Source organism: Rhinolophus ferrumequinum, chromosome 26 (assembly GCF_004115265.2).
Source record: "Rhinolophus ferrumequinum isolate MPI-CBG mRhiFer1 chromosome 26, mRhiFer1_v1.p, whole genome shotgun sequence".
NCBI lineage: Eukaryota > Metazoa > Chordata > Mammalia > Chiroptera > Rhinolophidae > Rhinolophus > Rhinolophus ferrumequinum.
Window position 1 is genome coordinate 12,509,590 of NC_046309.1, and position 23,655 is coordinate 12,533,244.

At 37.1% G+C, this 23,655-nt stretch overlaps 1 protein-coding gene and 1 pseudogene across 7 annotated transcripts in view; both read left to right on the plus strand.

Annotated features, from left to right (window-relative positions):
• The window catches only part of CNOT4 (CCR4-NOT transcription complex subunit 4), a 113,493-nt gene that overhangs the window by 54,957 nt on the left and 34,881 nt on the right, over positions 1-23,655 (plus strand). For 4 of the 7 annotated variants that reach the window (XM_033098874.1, XM_033098879.1, XM_033098877.1 and 1 more), the window contains exons 4-7: positions 7,365-7,451; positions 8,202-8,303; positions 9,358-9,483; positions 12,202-12,335. In XM_033098874.1, coding sequence (XP_032954765.1) covers positions 7,365-7,451; positions 8,202-8,303; positions 9,358-9,483; positions 12,202-12,335 — 449 coding nt within the window. The remainder of the gene's footprint in view (positions 1-7,364; positions 7,452-8,201; positions 8,304-9,357; positions 9,484-12,201; positions 12,336-23,655) is intronic. The other 3 variants (XM_033098880.1, XM_033098876.1, XM_033098878.1) reach the window with 1 other exon arrangement.
• Positions 16,108-22,234, plus strand: LOC117017958 (signal transducer and activator of transcription 2-like; annotated as a pseudogene).

Below are 23,655 nucleotides of genomic sequence, written 5' to 3' on the forward strand. Positions count from 1 at the left end.
TTCAAATAACGTAACTCTAGTGTGATTAAGCTGAAGAACTATACAGAAAAATGAATCTCGGTTGTGACTAGTGAGAGAGAATACAATATTGGACTCTATAAATGTACCCCCAAAACTACTGTAGTTAGGTTTCATACTTTTGAAATAATTGTTGCTTGGTAAGAGGACAATGAATTTTCTTAAACGTTGGTTTTTCTTTTATTTCTCTTGAAAGCCTAGGAAGACCAGAGACCAGTGTTCTATTGATTAGATCCTACCACTTCTAAATAATATCTCTAAAAATTCTCTTAATTTGTCTATATAACCTTTTCAGTTTGGAAAACTTATAGTTGACTTCATAAGAAAACTCAGTTTCAAATTGTTAGTATAACTTTCAAGTTAAAGAAAATCCGTATTATTTTCTTACCTGTGGATGATTAATAAAACAGGAGAGTTTAAGAAAAATTAAAACTTATTTTGAAAATAATTTTTGTATATCAGAAAACTTCGTACCAAGATTGTCAATGTATCATTTATGGATCAGTAGAAAAACTATTTAGATATGGTTATTAGAGGTAATGATTAGAGCTAATGATGGTCGTCTTCTAGGTTGTCAAATTTGATTTGTTGGAATCTAATTCATTCATTCTGTAAATTACCATTCTGTACTTTGATGTTGGAGATAAGTAGTTTAGCAAGCCAGTCATAGTCTGTACCCTTAACAAGCTTACAGACGAGTGGGGAAGTCAGAGTTTAAGAACTTGTGAGCATTATAAACAGGAACTACAGGGCTCTTTGGGAACATATCACAGTGAGGAACTTAGCTAGTATAGAGATCTCTGAAAAAACCTCCCTGCGGAAAGGATGATTAAGAATTGGTAGGGATTACCTAGGCTGAAGATAAGGACAAAAGTGCCCCAGGTGTGTGGTGGCCTGAGGGATCAGCTTGTTCAAGGAACTAAAAGACTTAAAGACACAACCATTCCATTTATAAATGAGAACCTGAGGCACAGGGAAGTTGAGTGACTTGCCTATGATAGCACAGCTGTTTTATTTCATAGCAGAGCCAGGACTAGAACGATCTCCCAACCGCAGCTCCCACATACCCCCCTTCTTAAAGCTCCTATTCCAGTGTATTTCACACTGATCGTCGGTGTGTTGTTCCTCTTCACCATCCACCCATTTATCCATTCGTCCTTCCAGCTGCTTACCAGCTGTTTGATTTTTATCTGTCATGTCCATGAACACTTGACTGTGTTCCCAAAGAATATAGCAAGACATTTATGTATTAGGCATACCATTGGGCACTTATAATTCTGTCACGTGGCCTTTTGTGTTTTGTTAGGACTACAACTGACTCACTGTGAAGTAAATATATGACATTGAATATGTGGCTAATACGGTGATGTGCAGGGTACCCCCCATACTTACTTTCTGTTCACTTTAATACTGTTTTGCTAGTTGACCATAATGTTTAGGCAGAATCTGTAGTGTTCAGCTTAGTATAAAAAGTTTAAAATATTTGAATATCTCTTGCCTGGACAGGCCATTTCTTATCAGCCACAGGCCATTTGCTAATACATTGAGCCCCACCAGTGTTCGTACAGAACACTTCTCTTTGTTCAACGCTAAGACAGTTGAGTGTTTCAGGAAGCACTTACTGAGTTGCTGCAGTGTGCCAGGCACTGTGTAAGACCCTGAGCATGCGCCACTACAAAAGCCATCCTGCTTATTTACAAAAGTAACAGGACACGGTGAGAAATGCTGTGCACTACGGAGGCTCAGGACATAGCACCTGGCCTTTACGGGGGAGGGATGTACCCCTGTGTTATCTTTGGGGTAGAGTGCTTCTATAACAACTATACAAATGCTTCGGGATGAGAAAGAGCCTGTTCTGCAGCTGATTTGTTGGGCTGGAGGAGTGCAATGGTGAGAGATGAGTCTGGAGAGGTAAGTGGTAATGAATTAGGAAGGGCTTTCTGACCGTGGTAAGGAGTTTGCACTTTAGCTCAAGGCAGTGGGGAACTGTTAAGTGCTCTTAAGAACAGAGTGACATGGCTAGATTTGTACTTCGAAAATATCATTCTGGCTTCAGTGTGACATGTCAGTGTAATTATATAAAAACCTTTTGTTGTCATGCAGACCAGAAATTATTTCCGAAAGTTAGCGATCTTCAACCTTATCAGACCCAGTACCCACTTTTTTTAAATGAATATTTTATAACACCCTTTGACTTTCAAGAAATGACTTCTTGATAATATAATCTGTCTTAATACTTAATTTACAAAAAAAAAATATAAAGGAGAAATTAAAGGAAAGTAGTTATAAAAAGACCATTTCTAATTGTAAATACTTGGGTATCGCTACTTTAGAACCTTGCTGCTCAAGTTTTGGCCTCTGGGCTTACCCAGGGGGCATTAGTATCACCCGGGAGTTTATTATGCAAACTCTCAGGTCCTGCCTCAGATGCTGCGTCCACATCTGCATTTTAACTAGTTCCCCAAATAATTTGTGTGTGTTCAAGTTTGGGAAGTACTATTTTTCAGTATATGATACAATAGTGAGATGCTTGCGGCCTTCTGTAGAATCACTGTGAAGGTGGCAGCTACAAATGCAGATTGTTGCACGCGTATGTATTAGAAACTCAGGCACCATGAAATGTCAGTGACGTGATTTTTCTGCAACAACTCTTAGTAAAATTCCAAACAAAGCATTTGTAGTCTTCTCTTAATTACATATTATTTGCTTTTCCTGTAAATTCAAAGTATGTCAGAACTGTAGGGAACTGCTCTGTGTTTATAAATAATAAGGAATTTGTTTCTAGGTTCACTTAATTATAAACAGTCTTCTCAGTTACATGACTGTCTCGTTGGACATTCAGAAGTTGTGCAGGACAGTTCTGTGTTGTGCAGGGCTAGTCCGAGCATTCTGAGCCATCCCTGGCTCCCATCCACAGAACGACAATAGTGACAGTCACTTTGACAACCTTCCCCAATGAAAGCTCCCACAAATTTCCAAGATGTCCCATTGAATGCTGCCTTCATTGTGATCTACTGCCATAAACTCAGGTGTGACATGGCAGGTTGATGCAGCACAAATGGTGACCAGCCAGAAGCCTCTGAAGCAGGTCTTTTGGCTGTGAGGCCTTTTGCTGAGTTGGTATGCATCCAGCTGGAATACCGAATGCGGTTACACACTCCACCTGCCAGAAGGCTTTTCAGAGTATACGCTCCTCACCCCTCAACCTTGAGACTTTGCTGCGAACAGCCTGATGGTCATTGCCTTCACCACTGTTATTATTGTATCCATCAGGGGATTTGGTGGAAAATGATTGAAAACCATAGTAATCACTTCTTCTAATTCATTAGAATTGGCTATAGAAACCAAGACAACGCTATACTTACAAGAAGCTAAAATAAAATATGGAAAAAGTAATTACAGCTGACTCTTGAATATTCTGGGGGCTAGGAACGCCAACCCCTTGCACTGAATGAATTGTTAAAAAATTCTTTTGGCATACAACATTACATTCATAAGACAGTATTAGAGACATTGTTACATTTTTAAAAACCACTTATGATAGGCTAATATGCAGTTTCTCCAATTACGAGACAAGCATACTGTACAGTAATGTAATTCTTTGAAAGCAAAGTTATAAACAGTGAAACACATTAATTCTATATTAAATAGCCCCTTACGCCTGTGTAAGGAGAGGCTGTCCACTCAGGACCAGCCTGCACACGATGATCCACACGATGAATGCGTAGGCGATGGTGATCATGGCGCAGGAACGTCTCCTGCGGTTCTTGCTGCACGTCACTAGGTTTCCACACACAGACACACATAAACGCAGATAAGTTGATTAACTGTAGGGCATGAAGGTTATTTACTGTTCATTAAGTGGAAGTGGCTCGTCACCAAGGTCTTCATCCTGTCATCTTCACGTGAGGAGGCTGAGGAGGGACTGGTCTTGCTGACTCGGGGGTGGCAGGGGCAGTGGACGGGGGGTGGGGGGCAGAAGGCAGGCAAACTGGGGGAAACTGTGGAATCACACCATCGTTTCTGGCGGACCGTTTTGCTTTTTCATTTCTCTGAAGGTTTCCGTAAGGTACCAGTCCTTCTTCCGCTGTTTGTTTTAGTTTCAGTGCCCGTGTTGTAGAAGGGTCCATGGTGTAAAAGAAGTCAAAAGCAGTTTTGAGTAGCGGACCCCCTTCTGCCCGAGTGTCTGATGTCAGTTTGTGTTCTGACACTGCTCCTCCTGCGTCGTCTTCCTCCTCGTCTGGCACTGGTTCAGAAGCGCTCCTCTCCATCAAGTCTTCTTGTTAGTGCCTCGGATGTGATGTCTGTTAGCTCTTGAAATTCTCCGAGATCCTTATGTTGAAACCCTTCACCTCACCTGTTTTGTCATGTCCCCAATCTCTGTAGTGATTTCCTTTATCAGCTCCGTGGTGAATCCTGTGAAGTCATGCGCAGCATCTGGACAGTTTCCTCCAGCAGGAATTGCTCGTTGCGGGCTTGATGGCTAGAACGGCCTTTTCTGTAACCACGTGGCATCTTCAGCGGTATAATCCTAGACTTTCATGGTGTTCGATCGGGGTTCTTTCCCCTTGCGTTGACAGTCCTTTCCATAGAGCATTGTGTGTAATGAGCCTTCAAGGTCCTTGTGACCCCCGATCTAAAGGCTAAATTAAGATACTGTGTTTGGGGGCAAGTAAACCACTGGCCCGTCAGTGTTGAACTCACGGGGTCTGGGTGGCCACAGGCACTGTCCAAGCGCAAAGAACGTTAAAAGGCAGTCAGTCCCTTACTAGCAGGGGACTTCCTGACTTCAGAGCATTGATGGAACCAATCCAGACAAAAATTCTTGTTGTCCAGGCTGTCCTGTTGTACAACCAGAAGACTAGCAGCTGGTGTTTGTCTTCTCCCTTCTAGGCTCGGGGCAGCAGCTTGATAGATAAGGGCGGTCCTGATCAGAAACCTGACTGCATTTGCACAAAATGGTTAAGTTAGCCTATCCCTTATTACCTTAAATTCTGGTACTCACTTCTCTGCCTTACTAAGAACTGTCTGTTTTGGCATTTTTTTTCCAGAATAGGGCACTTTCATGTGCATTAAAAACCTGTTCAGGCAAATATCTTTTCTCCTGGGTGATTTTCTTGATAGTATCTGGGAACTTGTCTGCTACTTCTTGGTGAGCAGAAGCTGCTTCTCCTGTTATCTTCACATTTTTAAAGCCAAACCTCTTTCTAAAATTATCAAACCATCCTTTGCTGGCATTAAATTCTTCAGCTTTATATCTCCTTCACCTTTCATTTGCTTTAAGTTGTCATATAATGACTTTGGTTTTTCTCGAATCACATTAGAGTCAGTAGGTACGCCTTTCTTACAGCAATCCTGTACCCACATAGAAGCTGCATTTTCAGTACGAGATACAAAGTATTTTGCAGAAGTCCAAGGTTTTTGTGTGTGCTAGCATAGCTGCAGTCAGGGCTTCACAAATTTTTTTTTCTTACAATAGTTCACACTGGGTTCCTTTATCTTGAAATGGCGGGCATCGCAGCTGCAGACCTCAGTCTGTGATACATGTCAAGCACTCAGCTTTTCTCAGAATGTCGTGACTTTCCTCTGCCTCTTGGGAGCAGTCCCAGCATCGCTAGTGGAGCTTCATATGGGTGTCGTGTTATTCAAAGTTTACGATATTGCACAAAACACAGTGGAACATAAGCGAGAATCTCGAGAGATAGATCCCTTTTTACTGTGATACACAACTTACTGGAGAGACAGCTGCTCACATGGAGATGACTAGCGTCACATAGCATTTTAAGCGGATACTTGTAACACTTGAGCTCACCGCAGTAGCAACAGGAGGTGCCTATGAAATTATTACAGTTGTACAGTATGCACTACAGTAAATTTTATGCAGTTACGATTTAACATTGCATCTTGATGATTGTTTACATTTCTTTCTACTGTGAATGGCACTATATATGGTCTATGTGTGCATACGTTTTGAAAATTACTTTTTATAATTTGTATATTTTATGGTAGTAAACAATAAAATAGACTAGTGTTTACATAGGTATTTATGCATTCATGATATACCTATCTTTTTCTTAAAAATTTTTTATGCTATTTCTAGGCTATGCAGTTCATCTCTGAGTTTTTCCAAATTGTTGCAAGTCTCCAAAAAATTTTCCAGTGTATTTATTAAAAAAAAATTCATGTATAAGTGGACCTGCACAATTCAAACCATGTTATTCAAGGGTCAACTGTATATTAATAAGTTGCAAACTGTTAAGAATTAATGACACCCTAGCCACAAAGCTTTGATTCTGTCTGATGTAAAACATATCTAAACTTGGCTAATTTGCTAGTATGTACCCCGATACAAAAATCTCTCTTGTGATTTGCTACTACCTCAAAATTACGTTGTTCTTTTCCTAAAATTTACCTATAGACCTACTGTCCTACAGTCAAACAGCAAGCTGTCTTTCAATGAAAGCTCTGTATGCATACAAGGTATTCTTTCCAAACACTCGATAATATTTTCCCACACAGCTTAGCTAGTAAGTTTGTAGTAGAAGCTAAATGAGTAGATGCAGTGATCACAAAGTAAAGGAGGTGACACAAGTATGAGGGGAAATAACCATGAAGAAGTAACATAGGTAATAGAGAAAGAAATGTATAAATTTATTTCCCAACTATTTCCCCCCCACCTATCATCTCACATAAATTACTTACCAGAAAAGAGAGAAATTAAAGTAGGAGACAGTTGAGAAATGGTACAATTGATTGACATAAGGAAACTAAATACACACACATGCATGCGTGCAGTGATATAAAATGTAGACAGTTGAGGATCATTCTGTTACCATATTTGGTATTTGTAGTTCATAAACAACGCTTGATAATATAGCAAATATTATGTACAACACATTTATGAGTAAAGACTGTCTCTACCTAATGTCCTTCAGTTTCTGTCTGTCTTTAATACATAATTTGAGTCATTGTTTTGAGAAATACTTTCCTATAAAGATCATCTGTTAATAAAAATGTGGTCAGAATATTTGATCTGTTTTGTATTTAAGAATACTGTGAAGGTAAGATCCCATAGATTATTGGTGCAGGTATTAGAACATAGTGGATAATACCAAACTTAGTGTGTGTCAGTTTCTATTCAGTGGGTCAATAAAGAATAACTTTTAGACTCTTTTGATGATTTTCTGTAGGTTAACCACACAAATTGTAATCAGGAAATAATCACATTTATTAGAAAATATTAAAAATTATTTTTCTTTCACGGAAGAGGGATAGTGTATGTCCCTATTATCAGGATAAAGTTGATGAAAATGGGACAGTTTATATCGTATTTCTTCTTCTTACAGGTTTTAAAACGACCAGAATATTTTGGGAAGTTTGGTAAAATACATAAAGTTGTCATCAATAATAGCACATCATATGCAGGATCACAGGTAACTCATTATATCCCTATAAGTAATTATAGGGATTTTTGCCTTTACTCCATATAGTCTGGTTTGACCTGGGCTGAATATTTATTTTCTGTGATTAGAAAGCTTGAGGGTCAAAGACTTAAGCAGTGTAGTGACCTCTGTTGGTGGGGTGTGGGAATTTTTGGTGCTCATTTGACCCAAGACTTAACAGCAAATTGATAGTAAGGGAACTAGTAAAACAAAGATTTAGTAATGGTTCGAAGGGGTGGGGGAGTTGAGTCTATTGTTTGGCAGTTTAATAATTAGATAATGATTTCTAATTAATGTTTTCAGATGTTGAAAACTTAATAAAAAAGAAAACTTAAAAGAGCATCTTTGTTATGCTGGTTTTAGCGGATAGACTGTTCTTGAAAATTACATTTATTTTTATACGACCATAATTTGACACGGTCTTCAAATGTTAGTTTTTAAAGTCTAACTTCCAGTTTTTTGTTTTTTGTAACCTTGAGGAGCCTGTCAAATGACTCTTTTAAAAAATAAATGCCAAGCCAAAGATATTTTAGTCTAGTTAAAATCAGATAAAATTCATTGAGTATGATTGTTTTAAAATGAACTAGTATGTGGATTGTTTTAAAACGAACTACTATGTGATTATTGTTACTGACAGTAGTAACAAAGGTCTTTTGAGTTTCCAAGGCAGGTTTTAAGATAATTTTTTTTTTTAGTTTTTGTTGAATTTGAAACTAATAAAAGTGGATTTTCACTTTTTAGGGTCCAAGTGCCAGTGCTTATGTAACCTACATCCGGTCAGAAGATGCTCTCAGAGCCATACAGTGTGTCAACAATGTGGTGGTAGATGGCAGAACACTTAAGGTGACATGATCCTCTTGATTTATTTGTCTTAAGGGGGAAGGGAAATATAGCAGGTAGAGGAGTATCTAGCATTTACATACCGTGTTGCCCCGAAAATAAGACCTTGCCGGACAATCAGCTCTAATGCGTCTTTTGGAGCAAAAATTAATGTAAGACCCTGTATTATATTATATTATATTATATTATATTATATTATATTATATTATATTATAATGTAAGACCCGGTATTTTATTATATTATATATTATATTATATTATATTATATTATATTATATTATATTACATTACATTACATTACATTATGTTATGTAAGACCGGGTCTTATATTAATTTTTGCTCCAAAAAGACCCATTAGAGCTGATTGTCCGGCTAGGTCTTATTTTCAGGGAAACACGGTATTACATTTGAAGGGAGTCTGTTTGAAGATTGCTTCTTAGGCATCTAGACCAACCCATGACAGCTGATTTGTTTACTGTTGTCTTATGTAGGGTCCTGTTTTGCCAGGTAGGAATAAACATGTTCATTAGTAAGGGACGATCTTTTAAAATCTCCTATATTTACACACATTTTATTCTGTGACAATGATTCTATTATTCTTATCAGAAATAGATAATGGTTCTGATTTGTTGTCCTTAAATATTTGGACATTGATCAGTTCAGGTTTGAGTGAAGGGTCCCACCAAGCACTGCTTTATGTAAATGAGAGAAGAATGGCATAATTAGTAAAGGGAATTTGCCTTCTTATGTGCCTAACCACTTATGACATGGAACAGATTTTGTCTGTCTTCTCTTCTGATTGCTAGGGAAAACCATTTGGATACTCAAGTCCTGGCAACTATAGACTGAGATGTTTTCTTTAGTTATTCCAAATGGGCATCATCATTAATAAGTCCTGCTAGTGATAGTTTAGTTCTCTAGTATTTACAGCCATACTCCTTGTTTTATCATGTCTGTGTCTCATTTTAGGTGAAATGAAAACATAAAACATGGAAGTTCTTATTGCGTCATTTCATATTTTGGGTCCTTTTTTCCCTCTCCCCTCCTCTTCCTACAGGCATCTCTAGGTACAACAAAATACTGCAGTTACTTTTTAAAGAATATGCAGTGTCCAAAGCCTGACTGCATGTATCTACATGAATTGGGGGATGAGGCCGCCAGCTTCACAAAAGAGGAAATGCAGGTAGTAAAGTAATGTGAACTTTCAAATTTGCAGGGAAAAGGAGGATTTTTCTTTGCAAGTTAAAATTGTAAAAGCAAAAACTAGGGATTTTATTTTTTAAAAACTGGTATTTAAAGTGGCATTTTCCAAACAGTATTCAATAGAAGGTCCATTCTGTAGGATATTGTTATAATGAAAATGGATCTGTGGTTCAACTAGAACTTTATTGACCACGGAAAGCATTTGGGGAAATGCTACTTTAAAGGAAGTGTCAACAAAATGAAAGCTCAGTGTGATACTGTAATTATGAGTTGTATTTTTTCCCCCTAATCTCTACTCTTTACAGAGCATGCTAGACAATAATATTCCATCAAATGTTGTTGATAAGCTCAGATTATTTTTATAAAATGATTCTCCCCATGAAAGTGTCCTGTAAAAGGTAAATTGAACACTTATTATCCTATGTTCTTTTTTACATTTCCTTTTCTCCTGTCTCCTTTCAATTTGTAGTATAAACATGGCTTTACATGTAGAATTGGTGACCATACAGCATATTAAATGAGGACTATACAAAGCACAGTGCTGCACTTGCCTGTGATAGATGAGGACTTCAGGTTGTTGTTGTGGACTTTTTGCAGGAACACTTCTCATTTAGAAGGTGGGGGGCATTGATTGCTACCTTTCTCCAGGTCAAACTAGAGAAAGTCTGGTAGTGGCTCCTTTAAGAGCAGATTGTTAAAGAAAATGAAATAATACCTTTTTGACTTGAAGTTACTACAGAGTAAATTCCGTTTTAATAAATACATTGGAATTTTTTGACAGTGTTGTCTTTCTGATCCAAAAACAGTGTTAAAATAAGATCTCTGTTGGATGACTTCCTTATTTCTTACTTATCCAGTAAGTGTTTCTTGATTTTTTTTTTCTGTTTTTGGATGAAGCTTTCTTGGATGAAATCTAAGGTTTAACCATTTCAAACTGAATTTTGACTAGTGGGGAGTATGCTTTACTCACAGGTACTATTACAGTGAAAATCTCTGCCAAAGAATTTCTAAGAACCAGTTCATGTAATTTTTAAGTAGTATTGAACAGTAAAAGAAAATGGATGACACCTGAGACTAATTATAATATTGTATGTCAAATGTAACTGAAAAAAATTAGATTAAAAAAAAATGGATGGACAGTCCCTTAGAACGTAATTTGTAATGGTATTTAACTTATTTTATGAACTACCTCTGTAGAATCATTTGAGTATCAGTTTGAGCTCTTTGTGGCTAACAGAAGCCATACTATCTCTTGAAGTATTGATTGCCAAAAGAATTTTCAAGGCTTTTTGTGTTTTGAAGATGTAAAATCCATACATAACTGTATTTTTTTTTTTGATAATTTAAAATTCATTTCATGTTGTTGTCGGGAATTGATCTTGCTCTTCTTCACCTGAGTTTAAAATTACTTTGAAAAGGGGATTCTTTGTTAAAATACTTCCTCAGCATAGAAAGGAAATTTGAACAAATTACATCATGGCAAAAATCAGATTTTTGTTGTTGTTACTGCATACCTCAAAATGTGTTATCTTATGAAATATTTAGAGATCCAACTGAAGCAGGCAAGAGCCCTCTCAGAACAGGAAGGATGCATTGTGCAGTAAATACAATACAGTTGTGCCCCATTAGATGATACTGCCCTGCCCTTGCTTGTTTTCACTGTTTTGTTTTTATCTGTTCTGTTTTTGGTTTCCCCATAACACTTATTTAGACCACACTTTTAAAACAATTAACAACCCTGAATGTAAGTAAAAATGTCATTCTAGTCATGATATACATGCAAATAATAAAGTTACTCAAAGTAATTTCATTGTAATATATGTATTTCTGTATATGACTAGTTTAAATAATAAAAAGTTATTCAAAGTGATTTCATTGTAATATATGTATTTCTGTATATGACTAGTTTCCACAGTCAGTCTTTGCCTAATTTCTCCCATAATGCTTGTGACATTGCCTTCTGATATGTAACTACCAACTACAGGAAATACAGACTTCTCTTTGTTATATATAGAGCAGGGATCGCCAAACATTTTCTGTAAAGGGCCAGTTAGTAAATATTTTAGGCTTTCTGGGCCATAGTCTCCGTAGCAACTGTTCAATTCTGTTGTTGTAGCATGAAAGTAGCTGTAGACAACTCATAAATAATAGACAATTCATAAATGACAGTTCATAAATGAATGAGTATGACTGTTCTAATAAAACTTTATTTACAAAAACAAAGTGGCCAGCTGTAAATTGACAACCCCTGGTCTAGAGTTTAAAGTACATTAAATTTAATGTAGAAACACAAAATTGTAATCTGAAAAAAAATTTGACTGATTTTCAGTGGTCTTCAGAAAATTTAGTAATGGCCTGTTACAAGACTTAATTTTTCTATGAAAGATAGGGTTTAAAAGTAGGTTTAAAGGGAGCGTCAAGTTTTTTTGAGTTAGAAAAATGTCTTTTAGTATGCTTTTCTACACAATAAAATGATCAATGAAATGCCGTAATGGAACATATTAGTTTTGTTCTTTTTTGGAGAACTTTCATTGGTCTAGAAGAAGCTTTATGACATCTCCTCACAGGTTTCTCTGACATCATGAAAAACCCTTTTATGTTTTATTTAGGATATCTTTAATAATTCAGAAGGTAATTCAATATTTTATACCAGCCATTTTGTGAACCCCACTGCAGTTTTAATTTCTTCTTCCATTAGGCAGGTAAACACCAAGAATATGAACAGAAGCTACTTCAAGAATTATATAAATTAAACCCCAATTTTCTTCAACTATCTACGGGTTCAGTTGATAAGAATAAAAACAAAGTGACACCACTGCAGAGGTATGATACGTAAGTACCGATATTTGTATAATCAGATACTTTACCATCACATCTGTCAGTCTTCTCTTTTCCTTCTACATCTTTTTCTGACAGAATCTTTCTTGACAATGTCTATCATTTTTGCAGAATTATTGCGTTATATAGGAAATGTTGAGTCAAAACTTCTGGGTTTGAATATTTGCTGCCTGCTGCTCCCTGGTGATACTTTAGATGAGTCTCTTCATGGCTTCCCCTTTGTATTGATCTGCAGACTACTTTCATTGATAAAAAGGAAATTAAAGGATGTTGGTTCTTGAAAGGCTCTTGTTACCTAATTGAGGTTTCTCCCCTGATTTCATGAGGAGAACAAAATACAGTGCAAAGGGAGAGTGGCAGTTACTGAAGTATTGTGTGTTGTGCACACAAATACTCATGATTGTTTAGTCTGAGGAATTCCTGAAGTTTTATATCCTCTGCATGAGGAGGGCATCCCATGTTCAGAATCACTCGTCTTAGGAGACCACTTGTTTTTGCATAGATCTATATTGTGTCAATGTTTAAACAAATTTAATAGTCTTAAATACTGAGTCTCATTCTGAAATGGTGATCTTCTCATCTTGTATTTGGTCAGAAAATGGTCTGATTAAAAAAACAGTTATTTTTGGGTTATGATCTATTCTGAATGTTCTTTTAAGTTTGATGTGTTATCACCTTTGTTTATTTTTTTTTAATTTGGTAAGTTTAACTTTTATAAAATAAATCTATTTAAAGTAAGTAGCTATAATTAATTTAGATATGTTGATTTTCTTTTTTAAAAATTATTCCAAAATTAAATCTCTTTAAGTGATATTTTAAATGTCTGGGTGTTCCATGTTTATAGTCCAATGTCTATTTAGGACTGAAATAATGTAAGGGCCATTGTTCAAATACAGCTAGTAACTACATGGCTTGTTGTCAGAGTCAGTTTCTTTACAAACATATCCTTGTATTTAAATTCTTGAAGTCCTTATTAAGTTTCTTTGCTTTGATAAGAAAGATTATTTATTCAAATTAAAATATTTCTTGTTTTTACACACACACATGTACATGTTTGCATAAATACGTATAGAAGAGGCCACAGAGCAAAACAAAATTACTGTATAGCAAACTGTGAAATTTGTATATATCAAACCTAAGTCCAAAAGAAATCTTTCTGGGTTGATAATCTTTTACCCTTTCCATTGATCTTTTTGTACCTACCCCTTTCTGCCCATGTGTTTATTTGATTATGAACCATGTGCTATTACTTAACCTCATTGGTTGCTGACTCTGAGGGTGATTCTTATAAGCACGGGGTTATTGTAGTAAAAATTTATTTCAGAATCTTTTAACATTTATGCACATAATTGTTCTCATTAAAAATGTCATTCTAATTAAAATCACATTCTGATTTATAGCTCCTAAAGAATTCAGAGCCGAAATTTAATTTTAGGTTATCTCTTTGAGACATTTGTTATTTCCTGAATATACAAGTAATGTGTTTTTATTGAAAGGAATTTGAAAAATATATAAAAGCGTACAGAAGTAAATATTGTAATGTGATCTCAATACTCAAATGTTTTTATTGAAAATGATTTGGTGTGTTTCTTGTAGTCCTTTTCCTTCCTGTGAATGTATATAAACACAAAATACACCGATTTGTTACATTTTAAAACTTATTACCCATTAGTATGAATATTTTTCCATGTCATGGAAACATACTTTTTTATAGCTGCATAGTAGTCCATTATATATTAGTATTTCAAATTTATTAAACAAATTTCCTGGTGTATGTTATTTTCGTTTTGGTGCTGTTATTTATAACAGTGATGAACATTTTTTCATATAAATATTTTGGTTATAGCTTTGATCTGCTTCATGTAGAACTGCTGAATCAAAGATTATGAATACCTATTTCTTTCAATTAAGTATTCTTTTCTGCACATTTGCCAGTTTGATAACGAAAAAACTCTCATTTAATTTATATTTAATTAATAGAATGAAATACTTATGCATAGTGAATTCATATCTGTTTGCCATGTTTTATTGATGTATTTAAGTGTTTTATGTGCAGTTTACAGATCTAACTTCCCCAATTAGTTGACCAATCTATTTGTATTTCAAAAAATACTTGACTATAAATCAAATTTAGAAGAATACTATACAGTATAACATTGAGTCATCTCAACCATTATCATCTGTATCTATTTTAAGTCACTTGTGCCTCTTGGGAACAATTTTTTTCTTTCTCCTGTTTTATTTTATTGGCTCTCCTACCACTTCTTCCTGTTTGAGAATCCCTAGGCTAAAAATTAAAGAGCAGTGTTAGAAAGTGGTGCTAACAGGCATGCTTGTCCAGTTCTTTACTTTTATAGGGATATCTCCAGTGTTTTATTTACTTTTAAAATGATTTTGACCCTTTATTTGAGATAAGTATTTTTAAGCACAATACAAAAATACCTTGTAATTTCTGATTTATTGAGCTTTTCTCTTTAGATTGGAAGTGAAAATTAGAATTTACCAAATGTCTTTTTGACATTTATGACAAGTAATTAGCTTTTCTTTAACTTATTTTTTTATCAGTTATAAATAAATTTACTAATATTTTATTGACTTTACCTTTATATAAAATATAGTCAGAGCACATTCATAACTATTTCAGTAGTAGGAGAGGAGTTTCCTCGGAGCCACAAGTTGTAGAGGGAAGGCAAGGGGGGATTTAAAACAGTGTACACATTGAATAACTTTGTCCAAAGCCAGTGCTACTGAACCTCACCTGGGACCAGAATAAATTTTGACATGGTTTCCTATGTTTTACATAAGTTTATAATGCAGGAAGTTTTTTCGGGGGGAAGTGGTTGTTTTTTGTTTATTTAATATAGGTTCCCTCAAATTTATTAAGGACGATTGATGGCCCAAGTTACAGAAAGGTGGTTTTGTTGTTGTTGTTGTTGTTGTTTCTTGGCGCACTCCTATAGCTTACTTTCTTTCATGCTGACCCCTGCAAGTGAGTAAGTTTGACGGACAGTAATACCAGAGGTCTGCTTTGGTCTCCATTTCCACATTGCCACCATATAGTGTACAGTGGTAGGGATATATTTGAAGATAAGTTTTCTTCTTCCTGCAGGGGAGACATACCAAGTTAGAATAATGAGCAGCATAACTTTTTCCATGGTCCTACCCAAGAGATAAGTTTTTCTTATTTAAGATAAATTGACAATTAAACTTTCTAGAGAAAGAAAAAAGAATGGTTGCTTCTCCTCTTTCCTTGGCATTCCTGTGTAGTGAGTAGCAGTTATAAGAGTTGCAAGAAAGCAAAATCTGGAAACTTATAGATTGACACTGAATTTAAAATGTAGTGTTCTCTTATTTCTAATTAAGCCAGAATACAAATATTAAGAGTACCATAGCTACCAATCTTCATTAAGCCCTGACATGGTCCTGATACACATATATGATAGTAAGTGAAATTTTCTGCAATATGTCTTATCCTTATCTCACTTAAATGAACAGTAAATTCTAAAAAGGAATGTCATCCCCCCCCATTATGAATTTGAGAGTATATCTGTCATACTGAGTATTGAATATAGATGTGCTTTTTTTCAGTTTTAATAAGTTACTTTGAAGGGAAGAATACAAATGATGAGAATGGGGAGTGAGGAAGCCATGCAGTAGTGATGTTTAAGGACTGGGTATTGTTTTTAATTTGGGGGCTTGAAATACCTTCATTTAGATTGAGACACAATTCGTTCATCAAGTGAAGACTGAAATGAATAGTAGCTAGATGTGCTGCTATGCCCAGAACAGTGGGCAGGCCTACTTACAAGAATTTGGGGGCATTTTTATGGGGTAAGCAGATTATGCAAGGTGAGGGGTTCCGACTTGATACTGTGGATCAGTCAAAGAAGCCACCGTTGAAGGAATGGAGATGTTTAGCTTTAGACTTAGGTGAAAAGAAGGTTGAACAAAAATGCGGTGTCTTCTGTATTGATTTAATTTCCTCAGTAGTCCTGTGTGGTAGATATCATTGTTATTTTACTACTTGCAAGAAAACTAAGTCTCAGAGAGTTTAAATAATTTACCAGTATCCTACACAAATAAGTGATAGAGTAGATTCTGATGAAAGTCTCTGACACTTTTAAACCCAAGTTCATTCTCCCATTCTGCCATTGCTTAGTCTAGAAGAGGTGAAATTATTTAGAGACTCTAACATGAATCAAAAACTCTTAACACGAATCAAACTAATTCAGTTAAATGAAACTGTGCTATAACTATATATAGTTTGACCTTGAAGATCTCTGGTACTTAAGGGTTATTAACTCAGGATAAATATAGTGGGTGTACTATGAATTCCAAGGAATCGATGGTATTTTAAGCAAAACCTTCCCTAACCCACGGATTGATGGCAGTAGAGGATATGCTAAAGAAATGGTGAAAGGAAAATTTCTATAGTAATTTGTAAATTTTTATTGCATTTATTATATTGAAAGAAAGTGTACATCTTTTAAAGAAATACAGCTATCTCCTTATTGAAAATCAAGTATAGGCTCTGATAGACTAAAGGTATAGTCAGAATACTTGGTTTATTCAGCACAATGGGAGTGATCACTGCATGAATCCTTTCTCCTAGCCTCACATTGTTTGGTAACCCCGGAGATTTAGAAAAGGTATAGTCCAGAGACTTGTACAAAACAATCTTAAGTAGAGCTTGTTAAATCATGGGTAGGCTTCAGGATATGTGTGAACTCTGAAATTTTATGTAAAATTGTGTGTGTTTGTACACTTTGCTGCAGAGAGCATCCATGACCAAAAAGAAATGGTTATTAATTACTGGTGTAAAGGCCCTGGCTTGCTGATACCTGTAGATAGATTAAAGGTGAATTCAGGAGTGGTATAAAGCAGTGATTCTCAAAATATGGACACGCACTGTGAGAGGTAGCCTGCATTCTTTTGTAAAATGGATCCCCAGAATGTCTGTTCCCTCTTTCATTATAGATAAATGATTTGCAGTTCCCTGTTTTTATTTTTGCATAAGACTAAGGACTACTTACTAGTAAACTAACTAGATGAGTTAGTAAGGTTTGTTAAAATTGGATATTTACATTAAAATTAGTGAATTACAAGATTTTTCTGAACTTATTTCTCAAAATCTTTCCTTATTTCTCTTTAAGAAATTTTCTTTCCGTGCTGTTTGGATATATAAAGTTACTGCACATGTGCACATAAACACTGGAAAACTAATAAGTGAGCTGGGGTATCTTGCTCCACCTAAGTAGGATATATATGTTCAAATAAGTTAAGAGAGCCACTGGTCTGAAGTATTTGTTACAGAGGGTAGATTGTAATGCGTGTGGAGGGAGGGGCAGTTAGAGATAGGGTTGTTGGTTCCCTTATTTCTTACAGTACAAGGGAATGGACATCACACGAGCAGTTGTGTGTTTGTTTAAATGCAACTTAAATATATAGTACCTTTTAAAAAATCAATACTTATTTCTGAAATACAAAATTTTAATGAATAAACGGAGACTTTACTTGCTGTTTTTGAAAGTTTGCCACATTCTGTGATATGTTTAGGATGGTGGCTGTTCAGTTTTCAGCTTTAGTATTAAGAATAATTATTTGTGCTTACTAGTAATCAAAACATTAGGTACATCCTAGAGTTATGAGAAAATTCCAGTTAAAATCATATTTACCAAACTACAGTCAGTCCAGGTTTATTAAGGCATTTTTTTTCTTACCTTGTTAGTAACGGCTAATTGTGTCACATTACTTGGCCATATTTTAGTAGCAAAGTAATACTTTAAGCGTTAGTGTATTTGAAGTCTGTATCCAATAAAATATGTTTTATAAAGGCAAGCTACCTATTCATAACTTAAATTTGTCCTTTGTGGTAGCAAATGTTTTTATCAGTTATTTAAGACTCAGGTGAGCATGAGAAATGAAACTGAATTCTTCTAAATGAATATTGGAATATTTAATTTAGGAGCAACATAAATATGTGTTTGTATGTATAGTGACATGACACTGAAATTTGGAAATGTCCATAATATTGACATCTGTATTAAAATTTACCTTATATCCAAAATGCAACCAAAATTACTATACTCACTGAGACTATTTTTATGTTTTGAATGTAGTAAACAAGGTGAACTAGACCTTATCAATGTTTTATCTATTCCATCCCCAGTCCTCAAAAAAATGATTTTTTCTTTGATCCTTCTATGTAATTACTTTTTTGTGTTGCAAATTTTAGAAAGCAGCCAAAGACTATTTCCAGGAATTTTGTTGGCATCGTCACCAAGGAAGTAAAAGGAAGTCAAATTTAAGCACCGTCTTTAGGGCAAGTTAGAAGCCAGCAAAGTTGCTGAGCACCCGAAGGTTCACGTGGAGGCACAGTCGTGTCAGGCTGCCTGCTCGCAGATAGTGGTGAATTTGGGTCTCTTTATCTATAAAACAAACTCTTTAAATTTGATGTGAATGGTACTTCTAGCTCTAAAATCTAATAATTTCAGAGACTTTGAGGAAGCTTGATGTGACAGATGCCTTTTCACTGGGTTCTTCACTTCCTCTAGTGCACTGGTCATCAGCCTGTCAGTTTACACTGCATCAGAGTCTCCAGGGACTGGGCCTGGAGGTACAATTTACACTTTAATAAAACAAATGTAAATATGTAAATATATATGTATATATATATATATGAAAGTACACACACACACACACACACACACACCCCATAGCACTGGATTCCAGCTGTTGGGTTAATTGAAAAATATTTACTCCTGAGAAATCTGTAATCTCACCATCGATTTCAGAACTATTTAGGGCTAGAGCTTTAAAAAATTTAGTAAGACTGTTTATATGAAAATATATATTTAGGAATTTTTATCTACAGGAATTTATTTACACACATAGCATTGCCTTCTGGAAATAATATTTTGATTATATTATGAGACCAAATTACCTATTAAAACTTGTAGTTCTACTTGAATCCAGTGTTTTTCAATCATCTGTGTCTTTAGGTATCTTGATTTGTCTTTCTTTCAGCATATGACTATTCTCAGTGTTTGAGTGAACTGTAAGTATAGGTGGTCTTCCAACTTTTAGCCTTTTCAAAAGTAATTGTCAACCTGTTTTTGCCGCTCTCATTTGATTTAGTTTAATTTATTTGATCTGCTTTTATAAAGAGAACAAAATTAATATGCTTCAACTTTTCAACACCTTTTTAGGTTTCTTCCCCCTTACTAGGCAACCTCTGTCCCATTGCTTTGTACTAAGCAAATGGTTGTTAACCTTTCCTATCGAAAATGGAATGAACAACAAAACTTTAGCTTCAGAGTATAAGCTATTACTTTAGTATGGCAAAAAAGAGGTTAATTTAAGAATGTCTGGGCTGAGTGGCAGCCAGGTCTATGTACCCAGCTGGGAATGTTGAGCTCTGGGGTTCAGCTACCCACTCAAGCTTGCTCCTTGGTGGGGGGGCAAGTCAGAAGGGCAGAAGCCTAGGGCAGAGCTAAAGGCCCTGGTGCTGGAGCTCCCTCTGGGGACTGCAAGCTGTGACCAGAGTCACTAAAGGGAGTGACGACTGAGCCCCTAGCCAAACTCAGACCCCGAATGGTGCAGTGGAGCTGCTGCAGAATCTTGACAGCCCATTTCAGGATCATCTGCAGCAGAGCTACTCAGACAGCCTCCTGCTGGTGGACATTTGACAGTACTTGGTGGTCTGGATTGAAGACCCAAACTGGCCAGGAGACTGCACTGGGCGATGACAATCCCAAGACTGACATGCTATTCTTCCACTTTGACCAGCTGAACCATGAGTGTGGCTGCTGTAGCCAGGACCCTGAGGGCTTATTGCCACAGCACAACTTGTGAAAATTCTGTCAGAACATTCAGGCCTTTCCCCAGGGCCCTACCAGTTGGCTGAGATGATCTTTAATCTCTTTAATTCTGATCCAGGCTCAGAGGGCTCAGTCGGAGCAAGGAGAACCAGGCTTTGAAGCAGCTATGGAGAGCCAACAGCCTGAGATTGAATCCTGGATCCTAGAATTGAGGGCTAAGATCCATCAGCCAACTGAAAGATCAGCAGACTGTCTTGTGCTTCCGACGTAAGACCAGACCCTAGTGAGGATACCCTCTTTGGACTCTCATCACACCAGACAGCGGTGGCTTTTGCGGGAAACTTGCAGTGAACTGGACAAAAGGAGAAACAGGTTCAAGGTTCTTCCAAAGCACCGCTAGGCCGATAACTACCCTAACTGAGCTACTGCAGCCAAAATTGGAGGTGTGGAAAGGCCAGCAGCAAAATGCCTGCTGTGGAGCTCCTTGGACTATGGGTTGGAGCACCTGGAAGAGTGGTTCACAGCTGGAGCAAAGCTATTGTTTCACCTGGGTCAGCTGCTGAAGAATCTGAAGAGATTGAGTCACCTGGTTGGCTGTCAGAATGACCGTCCGACCAAAGTGATGGACCTACAAAAGGCCCATGTCATAGAGTTGCTACAGTGTCTGCTCCACAAAACCTTTGTGTTAGAAATGCAGTTCTACACGCCGTAAACTCCCCATTGACCACCCCCAGCCTCAAGACTAGGAGGAAGTTTGCTGTCCCGACAAGGCCGCCTGCTGGTGAGATTACAGGAAGGCCATGGGTCACTGCCTGCAGAAGTCTCCATTGACAGGAACGCTCCTCATTACAAGTTTCCTGGCTTCAAACCAGAAAACTTGGACCCCCAAAGAAGAGTCAGGGCTTAGTTTAGGACTTTGGCTACCTGACTGGTGGGGCAACGTTCAGGCGATTCAGGAAGGGCAGCAGTCGGGCTGCTAGCTGTGACAGAGGGACTACACATTATCTACTTCATGTCGGCTACACCTACCAGGGTCTGGAGCAGGAGCTGAAAACAGACACCCTCCATATGGTTATTATTTTTAAGGTGAACCTACTCTCAATTGCCTGGGCCACAGTTCTCTGGTTCACTCTGCTCAGCTCAAACCCCCAGAATCAGCAGTTCTTTTTCAGCCTCTTTTCCCCAACCCCCCAGCCTTCCTAGACTTTGCCGGGCCCCACTCTCTGTTGGCAGTTCTCCTCCTATGTTGGCTGAGTCCTCGACCTGGAGCAGCTGAGCAAGCTGAGAGACGAGCTGTTGGGATAGAACTCTAGGATTGAGGGTACATTGTTGTCCTGGGCTGACTTCACTATGCAACATAGACCCCCCAGCCAAAGCTACTGTTCTGGACATGGCTGGACAAAATTCTGAACCAGGTACGTGACCACCGGAAGGATCTGTGGGATGGTGTGAGCCAGAACCAGGAGTGCCAGCTGCTGATGAGTTTCCGGTGCCGGCTGTGCTTCAGTGAATCTCAGCAGGGGCTACTACCTGCTCCTAAGTGGAATCCCAGGACCATGATAAGGTCCTCGTCTGCTCTGTGCAGCCTGACACCAAGGAGGTGCTACCATCCCTCACACAAACTGAAAGCATCCACCACGACCAGCTGCTCACTGAGGAGCTCATACTGAGGACCTGTTGTAATCCCCTGGGAAGAGGCTTTGGGCACCATCACCGGGACGTAGTTAATCACCAGCAATGGAGTAAGCACCCGAAACATAGGCTCATTGTGGTCTCTAGCACACAGGTGGATGAACTGCAACAACTGCTGGACCTTAAGCTGTAGCCAGGGTCAGAGCTAGGCCTGGGGCTAGAGCCACTGCTTGAGGTCGGGCTGGATCTGGGGCCAGGACTGGAATCCATACTAGGCATGGTATCACGAGTGCCAGAGCCAAACCTGGGACCAGAGCTGAAGCTGGAGCCTACTCTAGGGCCAGTCCCAGGGAATCCCTGAAATAACTGCCATTACTCTGAGATGTACTTCTAGTCTAAGTTGAAGTGTAAATGAAAGGCCCTGTGTAGGCAGTCCTCATTTTATCGTGCTCTGCTGTATTGTGCTTCACAGGTATTGTGGGTTGTTTTGTTTTTCTTTTTTTTTTTTTACAAATTGAAGGCAAGACCCTCCACCATCAAAAAGATTACTACTCACTTTATTGTGATACTCACTTTATTACAGTGGTCTGGAACCAAACCCACAGTATCTCCAAAGTATGATTGTACATGTTGCTGTTTCGTGCCTGGTATATTAGAGGAACAGTCCTGTTCAGAAAGAGACCTTTCCGAGCAGAAGTGACTCATAAACTTTGTGCTGACCTGGGTGGAGGAAGGGGAAAGAAAAGGAAGCCTGTAGATTTTGTTTCAAATAAAAAAGCCATGTGCAATTTATCTTAGTGTACCCAATCTTTTTCATCTGATATAATTGGGACTTGGTAATTCTTGACTGGAGAAAACAGTCCATTTCGTAGAGTAGGTCTCTTCATTTGTAAATCCAGTGTTTATTAAAGTTTGTTCTCCTTTCTTAATCTTCTTGGCATGATAATGGGGGGGGGGGTGGATGTTGAATGTAAAACAAAAAAAATTGCTACTATGGTCACAGTTTAAGCAACACAGAGCTTGATGAGGAAGTAAATTTGATACCTGATGCCAGGATGTTTATAAGAACTCTGACCTGTTAGTGGTAGCCTTGGGGCATCTATTTTCTGTCCAGCCATTAGAGAGCCAAGAAATCCCCATTTATTAGAATTGGAATTTGTAAATGTACTTTTTCTTTATATTAATGTTACACGTGCATTTTCGGGGACTCTCCCATCTTTATTTTCCACTTTTCCATGATAGTTGCACTAATAATGGCAGATTTAACTATAATAGGCTTTTTACAGCCCACATGGGAAATAAAGCAATTTCTAGTTATATCTTTATTCTTAAAAGTTTTCATTTATTATTCTTTGAATTTGTTAATTATTGTTAAAATAAATGGAAGAACATACTAAAACTCAGTGGAACATAAGCTTACTGATATCTTGCCCCAGTCTGCGTTTTTCATTGGCTGTCTTTGGATTGATGACATTAATCTAGAAATGTTTAAGCGTCTTTCATAAAACTTTCTCAGGTAAAGTGTAAAAAAATCAGTGCTTATGAAACTGTAGCTGGCATGGTCAAAAAGATGATTTTAGTTATTCTAATTAGTTGTAATTCATAAACCTTCAAATTTATTCTGAATGCAATAATACTTTCATATATTGCCCTTGACATTAACAAGACTGACCTCACCTATATTGAAATTATTAGGTTGGTGCAAAAATAATTGTGGTTTAAAAGGTTAAAAATAATTGCAAAAACCGCAATTACTTTTGCACCAACTTAATATTATTTCGTGCTCTTTAATGGTTGGGAAGGTGAACAAGATTAAGACACTGCAGTTCTTCATTTGTGATATCTTGTATTCATCTTTTTGT